The 17737-nt window shown below is 45.9% G+C and overlaps 2 protein-coding genes across 2 annotated transcripts; both read right to left on the bottom strand.

Moving 5' to 3' along the window:
- Positions 1–2264: 2264 nt before the first annotated feature.
- On the bottom strand, positions 2265–4758 carry LOC135898834 (uncharacterized). The gene is made up of 3 exons (XM_065427997.2): positions 4422–4758; positions 3799–4088; positions 2265–2595 (listed from the first exon to the last, which is right to left on the bottom strand). Exons 1-3 carry the CDS (start codon positions 4530–4532, stop codon positions 2265–2267), a joined length of 732 nt encoding a protein of 243 aa, XP_065284069.2. The 5' UTR covers positions 4533–4758.
- Positions 4759–5809: 1051 nt separating this feature from the next.
- On the bottom strand, positions 5810–16334 carry LOC139057125 (probable glutamate receptor). Its single transcript, XM_070534899.1, has 5 exons — positions 16299–16334; positions 12519–12619; positions 11924–12014; positions 10511–10669; positions 5810–5965 (listed from the first exon to the last, which is right to left on the bottom strand). Exons 1-5 carry the CDS (start codon positions 16332–16334, stop codon positions 5810–5812), a joined length of 543 nt encoding a protein of 180 aa, XP_070391000.1.
- Between the last annotated feature and the right edge of the window lie 1403 nt (positions 16335–17737).

Below are 17737 nucleotides of genomic sequence, written 5' to 3'. Positions count from 1 at the left end.
TTGGTTAGTCCGTCATGTTGCACGGTACTGGCGTAGCCAGAGTGTTTGTCGAATGTAGTAACGTCTATTCCGAGCTTACGCTTGTTTTTGCTGTTTCCTCAAGCACGAGCCAAGTCATGGTTTTCAGGAAACACCTAGCGGCGGAGAGAATGCCGGCGAGTCATCTTTAACACCCCGCTTTCGTTCATCGCCGCAGTATATCTCAGTAAACTCAGGGAGGTTGAGCCTTTTCACTTTAATACTCTTTGTATCGATATTTATCGATTACCACAATGCTTCAGCGTATCTGCGAGCTTTTTCAGCTTTCACCACACTGTACACTATTGCGCAAGGTAATTCTTCTAATTGCACTTCTCACGTTAGCCTGCTCAAAGCGCATTCATGGATCGTGTAGATGCATGAAAGTAATCTGACACATTTACGTCATTCGTCCGCCTACAATTTACGTGCAAATACCAAACAACCAAGAAGCATTCCGTGAATCCTGCTCTTCTTTTAGTGCAGTAGCGGTTAATAATAATAATAATAATAATAATAATAATAATAATAATAATAATAATAATAATAATAATAATAATAATAATAATAATAATAATAATAATAATAATAATAATAATAATAATAATAATCCCTTTATGTACCCTGCAGGACGAAGGCGATCTCCTGCGATCTCCAATTATCCCTGTCCTGCGCCAACTGATTCCAACTTGCGCTATGGATTTCATAATTTCATCACCCCACCTAGTTTTCTGCCGTCATCGACTGCGCTTCTCTTCTCTTGGCATGCATACAATATGCATGCCAAGATGCAAGTATGCATGGTCCACCGGTTATCTAACCTATGCATTACATGCCCTGCCCAACTCCATTTTTTTGTCTCTTAATGTTAATAAGAATATCGGCTATCGCCATTTGCTCTCTGGTCCACACCGATCTCTTCCTGTCTCTTAACGTTACGCCTAACATTCTTCGTTCCATCGCTCTTTGCGTGGTCCTTAAATTGTTCTCGAGCTTCTTTGTCAATTTCCAAGTCTCTGCCCCGTATGTTAGCACCGGTAGAATGCATTGATTGTAGACTTTGCTTTTCAACGACAGAGGTAAGCTTCCAGTCAGAATCCGACAATGTCGGCATATACATTCCAACCCATTTTTTTCTTCTTTAAATTTCCTTCTCTAGAATAGATTGCTTACCCATTACTTTCATTCATACTTTTCATTACACTGCTGCTTCAGGTGATTTCACACTACATTGCTCATGTTACTAGTGTATCTTGTACGCCGCGTAGGTCAGTAATGTGCAGTGTAGCTTTGTGTATAGCATAACACGACAGTTCTTGTTCAACAGATAATTTAAGAGTAAACGCCAATTACGTCATCGAAATATGATTAAGTTACAAAGAACACTCTTCACAGGAATCACGTTGTATGTATGCTTGCGTGAACGAGTACGGATCATTTGCCTCTGCTGGTGGGAACGACGCGCTAAAGTCAAAACAATAAGTTAGTCGAAGCTAGCTCTGTATGCAATATGCCACAGACGGTTAAATTTCTCATAGATTACGTGCATGGCCATGGAAAGAGTTTAGCTCCGGGTCCCAAAATACTACCGAGATCGTAGGAAGGATGGGAGAAAACTGCGTATGTTGCACTCTCGACATGGAGGATAACGTTGATCTGTAATTCGCCATAGAATAACTATGAAATGTTGTATCTAGGAATATGAGAGCAACTGTCACGGTTGAATTAAATAGCGTAAGAAATGTATATAACAGAGCTGTAGGACACATGTATTCTGATCTGTCGGTCTGAATCAACGGTGCGCTACACTTTAGCAAAAACAAACGGCGCAAGACAGATGGAGAAACAGGGCGGGGGCCACTGTCCTCCGTCCGCGTCTGTTTAGCGCCGTTCATTAATCCGGAAGTATGGCACACCGACTAGCCATGATTCTGCTGATACCATGCTAGTCTTCTGGGGCCGAATTGACAAAGCTTCTCGTTCCAAAGCGGTCATCGCCATTGGCCGGACGCTTTGGCTAATAATATCTCCAGCATCGGCATTGGCAGAACTTTTATCTTGCGCAATATTTTAGCGTGAGAGTTTTTTGTGAATACGGCCTTGATTCGTGTGGTGCGATCACTCGTATGCGCTCGTATGTAAACGCGGTGATATAGAAATGATGAGTCCGCGCTGCGTTTACTCGGCACGCCCACCTCCGTCTACCCCCAGCCCACCCACGCGTTCAGCGAGGGAGCACAGACTCGTCACTGCTTGGCAGAAGTCAGTCGCCTCGCGGGTAGTTTAGAGCGCGGAATGCGCGACCTTCTCAGCTCGGCAAGGGTCGCCCTGGCGGCCCCGGGCAGCAGCTTCTGCGGGCGCCGAGCGAGAGAGTGCGGGTGCAGCACTAGCTCCACCAGGAAGGCCACCGCGGCAGCCGCCACGACCAGCGCCCAGAGCACGAAGCTGGCCAGGGTGTCGGTGAAGCTGAGGTCGGCCGCGGCGTGGCCTCCCGCCTGCCGCACGCAGCGTTGCCAGTCGCCCAGGCTGTCGGCCATCCATTTGCTCACCAGGCCGCTTTCGTACATCCACGTAATCCTGCACCGAGCCGCGGTAAGCGCGCGGAGGCTATGTACGCGACCAGCGGGTTAACAAATGAAGCAATGTTCGCCAGCTGGCGCGAGGAAAACAGACTGTAATTCGCGCTGCTTCGCTGCGCGTTACGCGTCGAGGAGTGCTCTGGACGACGCAGAAGAACCGGCACCGGACAAGTTCAAACTCATGTGTTCAAACTCATGTCATGGCAAGTTCTAGCCGCCTGAGCCTACTAGTGCCTCTTCCGAACAAATAAATTCGAAGCGCATTATCACAGTCAAGCAATACCGTCCGGCCACATTAAGCAGATTTAGATTATACCTAAATATATGCGACCCTCCAGATAGCTCATGATCCCCTGCAGTAACATCAGCTCGTGTTGTACCGGTGCCACGGACTGAGCGTTCAGTTCAGTTCTTCAGAGCGCAGCGTTTCTACTTCCGGTTGTGACTGCCATGTTTTGAAGGTGACGGATTACGCTGAAGAACTCCTAATTTTCTAAATACATGTCTAGTCTTGCAATATATATATATATATATATCTCCTCACAATCCCTCACAGCCAATTGTGCAGCAGCTTTGGAACATATGCGAAGCTGCATCCTTTATATCGCCCAATTAGCTCGTCTGTTCTCTGGTTTTCCTGCAACTTGCCTCTGTCGAAATGATGCTGCTGCAGCGGATGTAGATCCTGCTGTTTCTTGTTCTACCGCCGAGCGCCATCGTTCGCGAGCCACCGCAGCTGGTCATCTGATCTTTTTTTGTGTGTGTGTTTGTGAGGGGGCGGGGGAGGGGGAGGCTTACACATTTTGGTCGTTATTTTATCGCTGGTTTCTCCTCAGGAAAAAAATGTTTAAATTATTCAACAACTTGCGGATGCATAACATTTCCCCGGCAATAAAACAATTATTGCAAATGTTTGTGGACAATCAACTGCACAGAAAAATAAAATGAAAACACCGAAACAAACCAGTATGTTCCGCACTTTCTGCGATTGTGAAATGTGCCAATAAGTCACCGCAACTAGACATTCAAGTGCTAGTAACAAACACATTGGGTAAGTCCGAGGGAATCAACGGCGTAAGCGACATATATATAGACGAGGAACACGGCACATCCACTATTTTGCCGCTATTGAACACACCTCACCAGAGGCATTAATTAAGCGATGTCGGTTCGTGTGTATGCACTGCACGCAAGCACGCACCTCGAGTAAATGCGCCGGTGCAGGTCCCTGCGCATGTTGCGCGACATGAGGAAGGAGAGCGGGTTCTCGTCGACGTGCTCGCGCGCGAAGTGGAAGCTGGGCACCTGCAGGGTGCGGCGGCAGTAGGCGGCCGTGCGCCACTGCAGCGAGATGTGGTCCACCATGAGCACGGCGCGCCGCTCCACCACCTGGCGCATGTGCTCGTCGCGGAACATGTCGCGCCCCAGCTGGGAGCCGTTGGTGCGCGCCACCATGCGCCACAGCGAACTCAGCACCGGGGAGCGGGCAGTCTGCGCATGCGGTCCAACACGACGCGGCTAACGTGTACGCTGGCGGGCTGCTTAATAAGAAGCATTGGATAAATCAAGTCTACGTTTTGTGGCTTTGAAGAAGAACGCTTAAAGCTTTGACCAGTTTTCTGCTGATATTATTACCCCTGGCAGTCGTTTAGAGCAATTGAAAGTGCGTGTATTTTTACTAGTGTAAAATTCTGTCTTCATTACGCGGCGGTTTGCGACATTATTTCGAGCACGCCTCTCAGGCGTGCTCTCAGGGTTACTGCTTCTGTGTGTTCTTCTCGAAAGACAATGCGCACCCGCAAGAATTTGCATTTTGGAACTGACCGATAGGAAAGCCTCGTAATGTGATCCTTTCCAGACGATGGGCCTGAGGCCGCGCTGAGATACCACGTCGTGGACGGTGTCCACTTGCGCCGGCTCGTTCTTGATGGCCATGCTGGACTTGAGATGTCCCGCGAAGGAGTTGGCGATCACCAGCACGGCCAGCAGCCACGCCGTCAGGACGACGCGCGCAGACGGCTGTGTGGGAATGCGCGGTGAACCTGGAATTAAGGAGGACGGCGGGAGGTGGTTTAGCGCTCGAGCGCGTGCCTGCGTAAAGTTGCACTGCACACGCGCACCTCGCAGATGCAACCGTTTCTATAGTTTCCTTCGGGCACGTTATTGCCTCTCTCCTTTCCTCATTGGAAACGTGCTCGGTCAAGCCCAGTCTATATAGCCTGTAGAAGAGCATTGCTAATAGCTAGAAAAAAAATCGCAGTTTCTCGCGGCATGTGAAGCATCGATTACGATAGCATATTAGTGGACAGCTAGGTATACGAAATGAAGATATTAGTTTTGTCGACCGTATCAACTTGTAAACATAGGCATACTAACCAAATTAACAAGCATGGTGTCACGCCCGCGTAATGACCGCGGAAACTCGCTGTAAAAAAACGCTGGAGTGAGGAGCCCGGCAGCAGCAGCGAGTGAATTGAACTTCGTGTTGCGTCTCGCATCAACACGAATTAAGCCGCGAAAACACAGCGCGCGACGGACTCCGTCCCCGGCGCAGGTGGCTTTCAAGATACAGCATCCCGGAGTAGAACGCGCCTTCACCCCCGCCTCCCTATCCTTCCCTCCGAGCCTTACGCGCGACGGAACACGGCGCGCTTCCTCCTCGCTTTCCTCGCTTGCATGCGCGAGATTGAGCCGCCATCGCCGGCTCCCCCTTCCACGATTTCTCTCGCACATACTGCATACGGCGCACGGCGACGATTTTGTCACCCTTGGGCAACTCACGGTAACGCCGACGGCGACGGTAGCAATGCACTTGGAGTGTCCATATAATTGCTATCGCATTAAAAAAGAAGAAAACCAGCCGATAGTGAACTTCAAATTGAGTGAGGCGGCTAGCGCCATCCTGGCACCGGATGCGCCGTAATACTGTGGACCGCTGGTATAATACGGACGCGATAGATTAGAAGGCGGAATCAGCGTGCTTGGATTTTCGACTTATGCGACTCAAAAGTGAAACTACCATGGTCATTTGACCCCTCGAATGACATGTATATAGTCAAGCAGGTGTATGTTTCTTAATCTGCTTGCCTTTACTTTCAAAGAAACTAGAATAAGGTAACTGTGTATACACCAGTGCTACTGCGTTCCTTGCCTGCAACTGTGCAACGTGTGCGCGAGTGATGCCAAAATGTAAAAAAAAGCAGAGCCCGCCATTACGCACTTTCGTAGAGCAGGTTCCTGAAGAGTTCCCAACCCCATTCGTGCACTCTCTGTGGTATCTTCCTCCACGACGTCTTGTGAACGATGGTTTCAGACAGGCTTATCAGCAGTGCGAGCACGGGCATGGCGCTGAGAAGGAGAGCCCAAACCTGCGCGGGCGATTGTAAGTTATCAGCGATGAGGGCGGGCGTTCCTGGAAACAACCGCTAGCTGCCTTAAGTGAGTTAACAAGCTACACGATGGCGAATGTGAGGTAGCGCTTTCCTTAAACCTGCGTATACATCGAAAGGAACCTTGCTAAGCACGAGATGGGAGACCACTCCATGGGGTCAACTTTCTGTCAGCGACGAGGGTTCAATTGAATTTGTAGAGCCGAGTAAGCTTTGGGAAGATACGTGCGTTGCGAGATTGTTTCAAGTTAAAAACGAAAGACAAGGCATGTTATGTATTTTCTCTTGTATATTCCCTCGCTTGCGAGGCGTGAACTTTTTGTTCTCTGGCAATTTTTTGTCTTTTTTTAATGTGTTATAGCGGGACACCTGGTTCTGTGACATGGCGGAGCACTGCGCTACGAAGCAATGTTTTCAACACGGACCTAAAGAGCTAGGACATTAGACACGCCTGAAGCGCAGGCTAACAATATTTTAATGACTGCGACGAGAAAAAAAAAAGGCATATATAGCGAGAGTAAGCAAGATCCATGGTCACATGATTTTTGTCTCTTCTTTATCTTTTTTGTTTTTGCACGTGCGTTAACACACCTGTGATCAAACGGCACGTGTATTAGCGCACACTCCGCAGTGGTACAAATGACGAATAAATCCAACTTCAGAAAAAAAATTACTTGAATACGGCTTGTGGGGTCTTAAGGTCTGTGGCGCTGACAACTGGTTCGGAGCGAAGAGACCGTGTAGCTTAAGGATTGCAGAACAAAGGTGAAATGCGCCCGCGCAATGGCACGTCGAATTCCCCAAATCCACACAGACTTGGTGCTATATTAAAAACGCGTGCGCGCACGCACGCACGCACACACGCACACACACACACACACACACAAACACACACACACACACACACACACACACACACACACACACACACACACACACACACACACACACACACACACACACACACACACACGTAACCGTACCCGTACTTCTTGCTTACCCTGACTACGCCGAGTGTTTTACTTGAACGTTAATGTGATTTTCTTTAATCGACTGTGGTCGCCTTGAATACATGCAGATCCTGACATTACTTAGAGTGGAAGTCAAAATGCATAACTAACTAATTAACACAATTTCATTATTCAACTAATTCCTTTAGCGCACATACTGTGGTACACGAACTAAAGACAGTGATCTGACAAGACACATCCACTTGGAACGAATTTCGAAACTTGCACCAGGGGCGCTATCGGAGATCGTTGGTCGGAGGGCGCGTTGTTTCACCGCGCCCGATTTACCTAGGGCACTTTTCAGAAGCGCAATCCCACTTGCGGTAAATATGCACTCTTGTTCCACTTACTTTTTAACAAAGTGACTTTTTATGCATTGCAGCTCAAAAGTTACTGGAACACATTACATCGCAAACTTTGGGAATGCATATCTCGGAACTGCTGTAATCGCAGAATTAATTCCGAGTGGACATCACAGTTAGATAAATTGAGGTTTTACCTGCCAAACCTCCAACCTTATTACGTGGCACGCCGTAAAAGGGGACTCCGGTTTAATTTTGACCAACAGGGATCTTTAACGAGCCCCAAATGCACGGGATACAGGCGTTTTTGCATTTCGCCCCATAGAAATACGGCCGCCGCGGGTGGGGTTCGATCCCGCGACCTCGTGTTTAGCAGCGCAACATCATAGCCATTAAGGCACCGCAGCGGGTCACACTATAGTTGCCTTTCTATATTGTTTAAGCGCTTCGCTTTGCCCAAAATGTCCCACCAACTAGCCCAGCAATTTACCATTGTGACGTGATTAGCGACAGCGCATAGTCATTCGATGAATGTCATAATGTTACTAGCCTGTGATGTTAATGACAAGGTCGAGTGCCCATTTTGTCTAAGTGCTCCTTGATCCTGTTAAATCTTATTTCATTGTTTCAATGTGCTAATGAATTCTCTGACTTTCTTTTTCTTTTGCCTATAGCTTTATGCATGTGTGATGGCGGTCGACTCTGTTTTAGCCTGTGAGGCTATGTTGCGAGCTGAAACAGCCGCAAATTACTCAACTAATATTCGACGTTTTTCTTTTTTCTTTCTGTGACATCGATGAAACTATTCCTTCGATTCTGGCCTCTGTCAGTGAGCTATAGAGTAAACAAACATCCGTTCCCTCGTATGCATATCGCGGGTCCGATTCCCGGCCGCGGCGGCCACATTACGAAAGAGACGAAATGCGAAAACGTTCGCCTATACTTAGCTTAAGGTTTAAAATTAAGGAGCCCTCCCGACTACGGTGTCCTCTTAACTCACTGAGCAGTTTCGGTAAGTTAGACCCAACAATTCAGGTTTTCATCGTCTTCAAGGCGGCAACGTTGGTTTGAATCAGGGTGTCGATCCCGAACCCAAACCCGAACCAGAACTGAAAACCGCACCCGAACCAGAATTATTGCCGGAGTTGAGCATGAACTGGGACCGATATTCTTAGAACGTGCCTGAACCCGAAACAAACCTGAACATAAAATAAGGTAGTAACGGTTAGCAGTTCGGTTCGAAACGGCTCATATATACTTGAGCCGTGTGCAAAGGAGTGCTCATACATAAGCGATTCTTCAGAATAATTACTTTTCAGTCGACGCACACCACGAGAACACGGTTTCGACTCTCGGCTTGCGTTTTGTCGCTCCTGCGCCACTGGAGATAGACGATAGGTACGTGGTGGTAACTATGCGGCCACCTCGGCACAGACGTCTGCATCGATGAACTGGGCGTGCCAATTGTGCTCTGCCGGCGAAACGTGTCAAGGGCACCGCCGCATTGCCGTTTCTGTTGAAGCTCCCACTTCAGCTGTTAGGCTAGCTCGCTGTTGGCTCGCAAAGCGAAAATGGGAGAGCCAACTGAACTATATGAACTATAGTTCAAAACTATAGTTAGATGAATTATAGTTCATCAGCACTTCTTGTAAGAATAACACTGCAGTCGCTAATGAAAGCAACCATGGTTGCTTTCATTACATTACTTTCATTCATGGTTGCTTCTCAGTACGTGGTCACAACGGCTTTAAAAAAGGCTCGCGTAATGTGCTTTTGTTGCTTGCCAAGTTTCACCTCACGTCTGGCGTCTCCTAGCAGAGTACAACCGCTCTTAGATTTCTACAAATCATATTCTCCCCACAATATGCGTGATTTTGACTTTTTTGTCTGCGCTTAGTCAGCGCAAGTCTCTGCGCTATGTGCAGTTGCGTGAGTAATATTGTCGTGGCGTTCAGCAAAAACTGTCCTTGTTCATGGTTCAGAAGCATCAAAGAGAAGCGGGAAACTGAGCGATATGTCACATGCTGGCTACTCTCTTCCTTAAGCACTAGAAGTTTGGAGTTGTAATCCATGTAATACGATGTGAATCCGCCACTTTGGCACAGTTGGCAAGCCACCATCCTATTAACTTGCTCGAAGCAAAAGAAAAATGAACTAAGTCGGCTGCTGTCAATAGGCATGGAAGCTCAGCCCACCCCATCGAAGACGCATACATTCTCACTAATTACCTCTCTATTTGATACGTGCATAAATATTTCTTCGTATCTGCGTAATTCGTTCGTAAACTGCACGTTGTTCAGAAAAAAAAAAAGAAACTGTCATACTCATTCTTATCAAGGTGCGCTGCTTCTGCTGCTTTCCGAGAAAGCTTATTTTCGATAACGCTATTGATAGAATCGGAGCGATGACGGTAACGAGAAAAGTTTATCTGAGTGGCGCGCATCGTGTTTCGAACGAGCCTACAAAAAAAAAAAAAGTAGGGCCCAGCACGGCACCGTGCTGCTGCTGTTCGTATGTCGGCATCTCGCGCCCGGATCTGCGCTGGATGCTCACACCCTGGTTTAAATACTTGCGCTCCAAAACAGGCTTCTCATTTCTTATTTATTATCTGTATATACTGGCTTTTGCAGGAGTGGGAATAACGTCACGCATCAAATGCAGAGAAAAAGTTGGGCAATGGAAACGAACGACCATCTCCAGGTAAAGCATTCCAATGTTCAATTGTTAAGGTAAAAAAAAATTCATTGACAATTTAACGGCAAATGCGAGATAAATTCATTAACATGAGGTCACACCTCGTTTAGGTGACCATATATATATATATATATATATATATATATATATACTCTTTTACTGTATGAGTGGCTTCTCACATTTCAGACACATACTTATATGCTCTGTTCTATCACAAAACGGTTGCTGTGGAGCGATTGAAGCGCAGGGTACCTCGACTACTCAATTTCACCGTGTCATCAATCAATCAATCAATCAATCAATCAATCAATCAATCAATCAATCAATCAATCAATCAATCAATCAATCAATCAATCAATCAATCAAGTGAATAAATAAATAAATAAACGACAATGAAGCTATCGTAATGTTGAAAACGCGGTAACGACACAGTTCATGCGGTTAGGGGCTACACACTCATTTGCGGAAACACGTGCACCACTCGACACGTGCTGCAAGTGAGTCGCACGCGTGCTCACCTTCCAGTCGAAGGTGAGTATGTACCCGAAGACGTTGGAGGTGCTCACGCCGCTGCCCGAGAGGATGCCGAACTGCACGTACATGATGGGAGGTCCGTACTCGCCCACCGTCATGCGGCTGTGAGACTGGATCATGGGCACGATGGTCATGTCCACCTCCTGCGTACGCGGGCAGTCGGTGTAAGGATCGGATGTCTGCAAGGTACTTGAATGAGCATGCCGCAGCTGTAGATTTGCTGCGTCGAGGCTAGAACGGCAGCTGTTTAAAAGGTTCTCGCAACTGATTGTGTACGAAGAATTTTCATCCCCAAATGTGTGTTAAAATAGAAGCCTGAATGCACAAACTAAATAATAGCTCTTGGTGTGTGAAGCGAGAAACGTTGAAATCAATCTTCTCACATCCCATATATAGGCGAGCGAACAGGAATCGTTTTATTTAGCGCGAAAAAATGGCGACACACGGATACACAAGAACATATTGCACACGACATGCGCATCATCCTGCAGGGTCTGTTCTTCTTCCTTGTGTGTGTGTGCGTGCGTGCGTTGCGTGTTTCGTCGTTTTTCGCACTAAATAACATGAGTCTCGGCAAGCACGAACTGGCTTAAGCCAAGATACTGTTGCCAGCAAACGGGTTCTGTTTGGCTTCGGGGTGCCATGGGGCTTACCGGCAGCAAACATCACTGCGGGACAGCTTATCTGTACGCTTTGGTAACCCACTAACCGTGTTCTACTTGTAAGCTAGATAAGCATGTCCGGCTTGCGATGTCGCCACCGTGGTGACGCAGTGTTTTCTCTAACGCGTCATCCAGAGACTAAATACGCGCGTAATTGTAGTACTCCGTAATACAAGTCTTAAACATCTAATGGTTTGCTCGAAACTGTTGAGGAGAATGACATTGGATGCACAGAGGACTTCTGAATGTTTTCAAGTTCAATTTAGAGGTCGATTTTTCTTCCCCCCCCCTCTCTCTCTAGTTCTTTCAATGAGTTAATCCACAGAAGTTTCACGTTTACGGCGGTGTTTAGATTTTTTTTAATTATCGGGGATTCTTTCTTAACTATTGTTTCTCAACTTTCTTAACTGATTGTTGAAGAAGCTGTGTGCTTGATTTCACATTTCTCTCTGTAGATGAATGCTAGGCCAGCACGCATGCAAACTTTCCCCCCTTATATTAAAAACATATGTTTCGGAATAGCGTGGTGCACTAACTCATATTCATTTTGCTATTCGCTTACATCGACAATCATCTTCGATGGTATCTGCACATCTTCTTTTTTTTCTCTTTTTCTTCTGCGAACAATCGAGTAAGCGGTCGTACAAGTGTGCGGAAAGAGCAAGTTTATGTGCTTGTTACAATCTTCATCTAATAATATGTAAGACGTTAATCAGCGCTTTCAGACGTACATACCTTTCTCTGGACGTTGCCGACGACTCCTGTCCAAGACCCGTTTGGGAGCCGGATTCCCATCTGCCCATCCGACGGAAGTATTGCTTCAAACCTGCTTCGAGTGAAGAACATTTATTTGTACCACTTACTTGGTCTCACACTAAAATGGCTTAATTAAACAGCGACTCTGTATGACTGCAAAACATGAAACGTCAGTAGTCGACGCCGCGCTTGTCCTGTTATCGCGCAATTTTTGGTTCATGCAGCCATCTCCGCGCTGCGGCTCTTCGCGGTTCTTAGCAATAGACGGTTAAAGTAAAATGATTAAGCAGAATGCGACTGAAGCCAGATGGTTTACTTTTCAGTGTCATTTAAATCGCGTGAGAAAAAGCCGTATAGACTAGTGGGAAGCTTCTTTCCCTTCCTTCTATGCATATTGGAAGCAAGTGTATTGAGTTTCAGTATTTTGCGCACATAGCATACTTGAGTAGTAGTTCCAACCTTGAATGAAGTGCTCTAAATTATAAGTCAAGGCCGCGTCCGTCTTGACTTTTATATGAAGTTTACTTCGGGAAAATCGAAGGCAAGACAGAGGAACGGAAGTAACTGAACTCACGTCATGTTCAGGCTGGTGGTGAGGGCGTCCAGTATTTGACCCAAGGGCCCGCCCACTGCCAGCTTGTCACCGCGGTAAATGACGGTCGAGTACGGAGGCCACTGCGTTAGGGCCGTCCTCACTTGGCGTCAATACACTGCGCACGCGTGTTTTCTGCGCACTAAGAAAAGTGAGCGCTGGCGTACGAGTGACTGCATGCGAGACTGTTATTTCCTTAAGCCATGTCCGACATAATATCGTAATGCACCGTAGCATTAGTCGGGGTTGTGGCGCAAGTGCATAGGTGGGTGCCGATAGCTTTCTTTGCCAAATGAGCTTGGTTAGTTTGAATGACTGATGGCGCTTTAACGTCTCAATTATGAGCTATGAAAGACGCCATAGTGCATGGCTATGGTTATTTTTGATTGCAGGTGTATATAAGCGCATGGACATTTTCTTCTTTCTTTATTTCGCCATATCGCCAGTGAAAAAAAAAACACTGTAGCCAGTAAGTCACCGTGGCGGTTGACGAATTATGTCGAGGATAACGAAAGGACAGTTTGAGTTTCATCACTCAGCGTACTATATCTGGGGTGCGGAGCTTGAATATATAGTGCTTGCGTGAGCCGGTTCTGTTAGCTCACAATGAAAGCGTGGAAAATTCAAGAATGAAGACAAGAGCAATACAACGTTCTGAACACAAAATGTAGACGTACATTTACTGCTCGCTCATGTTCAAAACAGCGCAACATGCTGCGCAGGCGGGCAAATAGTTTCTTGCGAGATTATATGCACTTGTGAAAACTGCTTGACTCACTGGTATGAAGGAAACTTTCAACACCTCTTGAGTGGTGTTCATCTGCGGCAAGAGATCATAACGAAGTGCGACACTGTGAGGAATGAGGAAGTAACAATTAAAAAAAAAACTTCCTTCATACTTGTACGTTTCAGCCCTGAATGACAGAATATAGGCGTAGTTTTTTGCCTATTGCCTCTCTAGTTCGGGCACATTTGGAGTTGGTCATGATCAGGCTAAATTTTGAGTTCGTCTGTGTTTTTTGTTCGAGAGTTTGATTGCTTAGCATTTATGCACCTCACTGAATTTCGCCGAAGGCATGCGACTAGCCTCGTTCACCCAAAAATAAAACACACACACAGAGAGAGAGAGGGAGAAGTGAAAACAGTGGAGCCACGGCGGCCAGCAACTTGGTACGAATTTATGAAAGAGCAGTGAGTGAAACAAAAACATCACTACTATATTCTCACCATCAACAATTTAACCACACATATAAAAAAATAGTAAAACTGCGCACCATCTTTGTTTTGCACTACCGGTAATCGAGTATACACAATAAACCCAGATGGCGATTACTTGCCTATAGAAAGCAAAACCTAAACGTCGTTAGCTCGTTCCATCGTATCTTCATCCTACACGCGTTAATGTATTCATGGATGTTGCCGAGCTGTCAGCTAATCTTAACTGTTAAGTTAGAAATCAATGCCCCATAGGTCTGACGCCCCCTTCAAAACACTTACCGCTTTAACTGAAAGCAGTCCGAGTTGGAAGTCCTATAGCTGAACTGCCACGAAGGGAGCTATATCCTTGGCTTTTTGTGTTTCGCAACGCTGTGACCTAAATGAATTTCGCTGTTCCTGCTCGGGCACGTGTCCATGTGCTTCCTCATGAACATAAACCTATGAATGGTCGAGCGTAAAGCGATCCTTGCGGACTCCGGTACGTAATGGCAAAAGCGCCATTTTTGCTTCGGCTCTCATACAAGCATGTTTATTTGATCTTCCTTCCGTGATAGACACGCATATTGGTCGTCAGCAGAAATATGCAGTTCGTTCTTCTTGAAATGACATACATCAATCAGATGTCGCAGGGCACTCCGAGTAGTTGACCCTGATACCTCAATGCAAATCTTACTGACCATCTTAGCTTCTTATGCCGTTTTCATATGAGCACGTGACGGAAGCGAGAAATGGTCCCACTTGCCTTCTTTTCATTACTTTTCTTTTATACGACAGACGAATTTGGTACAAGGCACGTCACTGGCCTTTTGTATTTATTGTGTGTCTTAGCTTGCGCAAAAATACTGCAATGTGCATACGGCGCCATTTCCGCGGGGGTGGACGTGTACCACTTTGGTCAGTACACGACGAACAGCAAGGTGTCTTGAGATGTTTGCACGGGGACAAGGTTTTCTCCATTCAGGCATACTTCTCTCATTTCGCCATCACATTTCCGTCATCAATAATACGTCAACCGTGCTCAGCCTTTAGGCACGTAAAAGAAGAAATGTGTTCTCGCAAGGGATACGCAGAGCGGATTGTTTGGAATATCGCTGGTGACTTCGTAAATGACATTTATTGAACTGTTTCTCGTCGAATCGCCTCTCAATAGATCGATACGTTTTGTTCCTTCTTTAAATGATGTCCGCATCTGGGGCACCTCCCTCCGCGACTGAATAGGCAGACCGTTCTCCGACGCTTAATGTTCGTTGGTTCCCGAACAAGGGGCCGACGACCCTTGTCCAGCCTGGTCATTGAATGAATTGTAGGGGGACGCTTACGACGACGTACCAACGGGCACGGCCATTACTAATAAATCCAAAACAACACGCCAATCTTTGGAACGCTCTAGGGTATACAGACGCGACACACAAATATTTTGTTTGCGGGGTGCTTATGTGTAATGCAGACGATGACATTCTCCACAATGGTTTTACAGTTAATATAAAGATGAAGCACGTTGCAACGATGGTTCGACGACAGTTTTTCTCAGACGTTCGGCCTTGACGTCCGGGCGGCCTCAGCAGGGGTTCGCATCGCATCCTCCCGCTGAGCTATGCGAACTATGCGCCGAAGTCCGAGGACTCGCCCAATTTGCGCAAGCAAAGAGAAGAAGCTGCATACTCGCGTAATTTTATGTTTCTGAATGAGCACTTTTTCCACGCTGCCATCAGGATGGTTCTGCCGTTTAGAAGTTTCCCCATGTTTGTTTCAGGAAGCATTTCTTGTTAAACTCAGTGTTAAATTTATTTTCTATTTTCCTTCAATTTTCTGCCCAATCTCTTCTTTTATTTACATAGTTTTTTGTCATGTCCTAATGTCACATACAATACAACATGGACAATCTTCCATAGCACATTTGAATCATTCATTCATAGTCGTAAGTCAAATCAGGTATGCATATTAGAGGGGGGGGGGGCAGTGTGTACCGACGAGAGGGCTTCTTTCTGTCCCACGCATTTTGTCCTCTTTTAAAAGAAGGAAAATAACTACTTAAACGTTAGAGCTCGTAATTCAATCTTTCACAAATTTGATTTGATTAGAGTTTATTACCTTCAGATTTGGTATCCTTTCATAAAGCACAGGTTTCTCTTTAATGAAAGAATATGTCTCCAACTTTAGTTTATCCACTTGGAGTGCCTGCACAATTTCAACCTTACCCTGACTTCTATCAAGTTTTTTCTCCCCCCACCCGTATAAACGCCGACTTCTTGGCCACTTGCCCGTAGTGGGCACGCACCATAATACAGGAAGAAAGCAAGCAAACTTACCGCCCCTAAATTTGGACATGCGCCGATCTGGTTTAAAGATTTCTCTTTTGTGCAATTTCTGCAACGAATTAGAAACAATTGAGTATTGTCTAGTGGACTTCCGGCGTTTTTCCTCCCTGAGGAAAAGGACATAGCACAATACAATGGGACAGCCCGGCCTGCCATTCAACTTTCCGGGGCTGCTGTCCTTGGAGGTTCTATGCTTGGAGAAAAATGCTAGGCAATTATAGCTTACCATCTTGCTCCAGTTCTGTGCCACTTTTTCGACCATTTTCTTGTCGTTAAGTGCCGCCCGATAATTGTGTGACGCGCATGAATTTTTCATTATTGTGTTGTTCTCTCCCCTCCTGCTCCATTAAAAAAAACGTCTTCTCCCTCTGAATAGCTATCCCGTTCTTCTTTTCACGATTATTTATGTACCTTTTCTCTTCTAGAGCCGGCAGACGTTGTGCCCCTCCTAGTGGCAGTTGCCAGCTAGCTCTATTCCTGTTATCTGTGATTGTTTCTATATGTCCAAACCCAATAAATAAGGAAATTTTATCGGACATTCACAGAGGGATGTATGCATCGCCATCAAGATCTTCATTTGTGAGTCTAATCGATATGATTAGTCAACGCATTAACTGTTGCTGCTGTTATTCTCCTGAGTGGCTGTGGTGCATACTCACAGTGGGGGATTGTCATGAATCGGGTGGTTAAATAAGATGTATAAAAACACGGGAGTTAACAATTTGAACGTTGGAACTGAAAAAGTTAAATTCTTCTGTGTGAGAAAGAAAGCAATCAGAAGAAAACCGCGCATTTAAATAATTATTTATATATTTTTAATTATAATGCCTAAATTATATATAGATAAATAATAAAAGAAAGCTATGATGGGGAGGGGGGACGCTCAGTCTAACATGGCGATCGATTGCTTTCAATTAGGAAATTTAGGACTGCCAAGCAAACATTTCTGTGACTGAGCCCAATAATGGAGGCTCCAAAAGATAGGATCACAGGCACCGATATATTCAGCAGGATTTCTAGTAAACGTTTTCTTGTAACAGAAAAACGCCTGCAAGACAAGAAGAAATTATCTGTAGTCTCTGCTTCGCAACAGAATGAGCGTGATGGCGAGCGGCCAGACCAGACCTGTGTAGATAGAAGTTCAACGTTGGTATACGGCAGCGCAGCCTCGTGATGGACACTTCAGTTTTTCGTGTTTGGAAAAAAATATCTGGGCCAAGAGTATAGAAGATGTCGTTAATCCAAAGAGTTGGTAATTGCGAAGCCTAATATACTGCCTGCATAATGACATCCTGAGAAATCTAGCAGCAGTGGCATGAACAGTCAAAAGGAGTATGAGGGAGAATCGGGTCACTTATCGATGTCTTGGCAAGATAATCTGCAATTTCATTTATAATTATACCTTTATTGCAAGGCACTCAAATTAAACGCGTGCTTCTCATGTACCCAGCTACCATGAATGAAACGTCCTCATTACACGACAATACCGAGAAGCAGTAAGGATTGAGCTCAATGATAATGAATCAGTGATTATCACGGCTGACGTAATTCATGGTCCTAATTTGCGTAATGCCAGCATGACTGCCATGAATTCGGCTAAAAAGGTCGGGATGAAATCTGGCAGCCGAAGAGAAAATGTCCAATCGAGAATCGGGGAAAATATTC

The sequence above is a fragment of the Dermacentor albipictus genome, chromosome 3 (assembly GCF_038994185.2).
Source record: "Dermacentor albipictus isolate Rhodes 1998 colony chromosome 3, USDA_Dalb.pri_finalv2, whole genome shotgun sequence".
NCBI classification, from domain to species: Eukaryota; Metazoa; Arthropoda; class Arachnida; order Ixodida; family Ixodidae; genus Dermacentor; species Dermacentor albipictus.
The sequence above is the reverse complement of the archived record's forward strand: the minus strand, read 5'-3'. Positions and strand labels throughout refer to the sequence as shown.

Bases quoted from the DNA above. Each gene is read 5' to 3' on its own strand.
- LOC135898834 (XM_065427997.2), bottom strand. From the start codon at position 4,532: ATGGCCATCAAGAACGAGCCGGCGCAAGTGGACACCGTCCACGACGTG. The intron at 4,089-4,421 runs GTCAGTTCCAAA...CCGCATGCGCAG, and splicing joins ATTACGAGGCTTTCCTATCG to ACTGCCCGCTCCCCGGTGCT. The intron at 2,596-3,798 runs GTGCGTGCTTGC...GGCTCGGTGCAG, and splicing joins CACCGGCGCATTTACTCGAG to GATTACGTGGATGTACGAAA.
- LOC139057125 (XM_070534899.1), bottom strand. From the start codon at position 16,334: ATGGTCGAAAAAGTGGCACAGAACTGGAGCAAGATG. The intron at 12,620-16,298 runs GTAAGCTATAAT...GCCCTAACGCAG, and splicing joins CACAGAACTGGAGCAAGATG to TGGCCTCCGTACTCGACCGT. The intron at 10,670-11,923 runs GTATGTACGTCT...CCGCGTACGCAG, and splicing joins TCGGCAACGTCCAGAGAAAG to GAGGTGGACATGACCATCGT.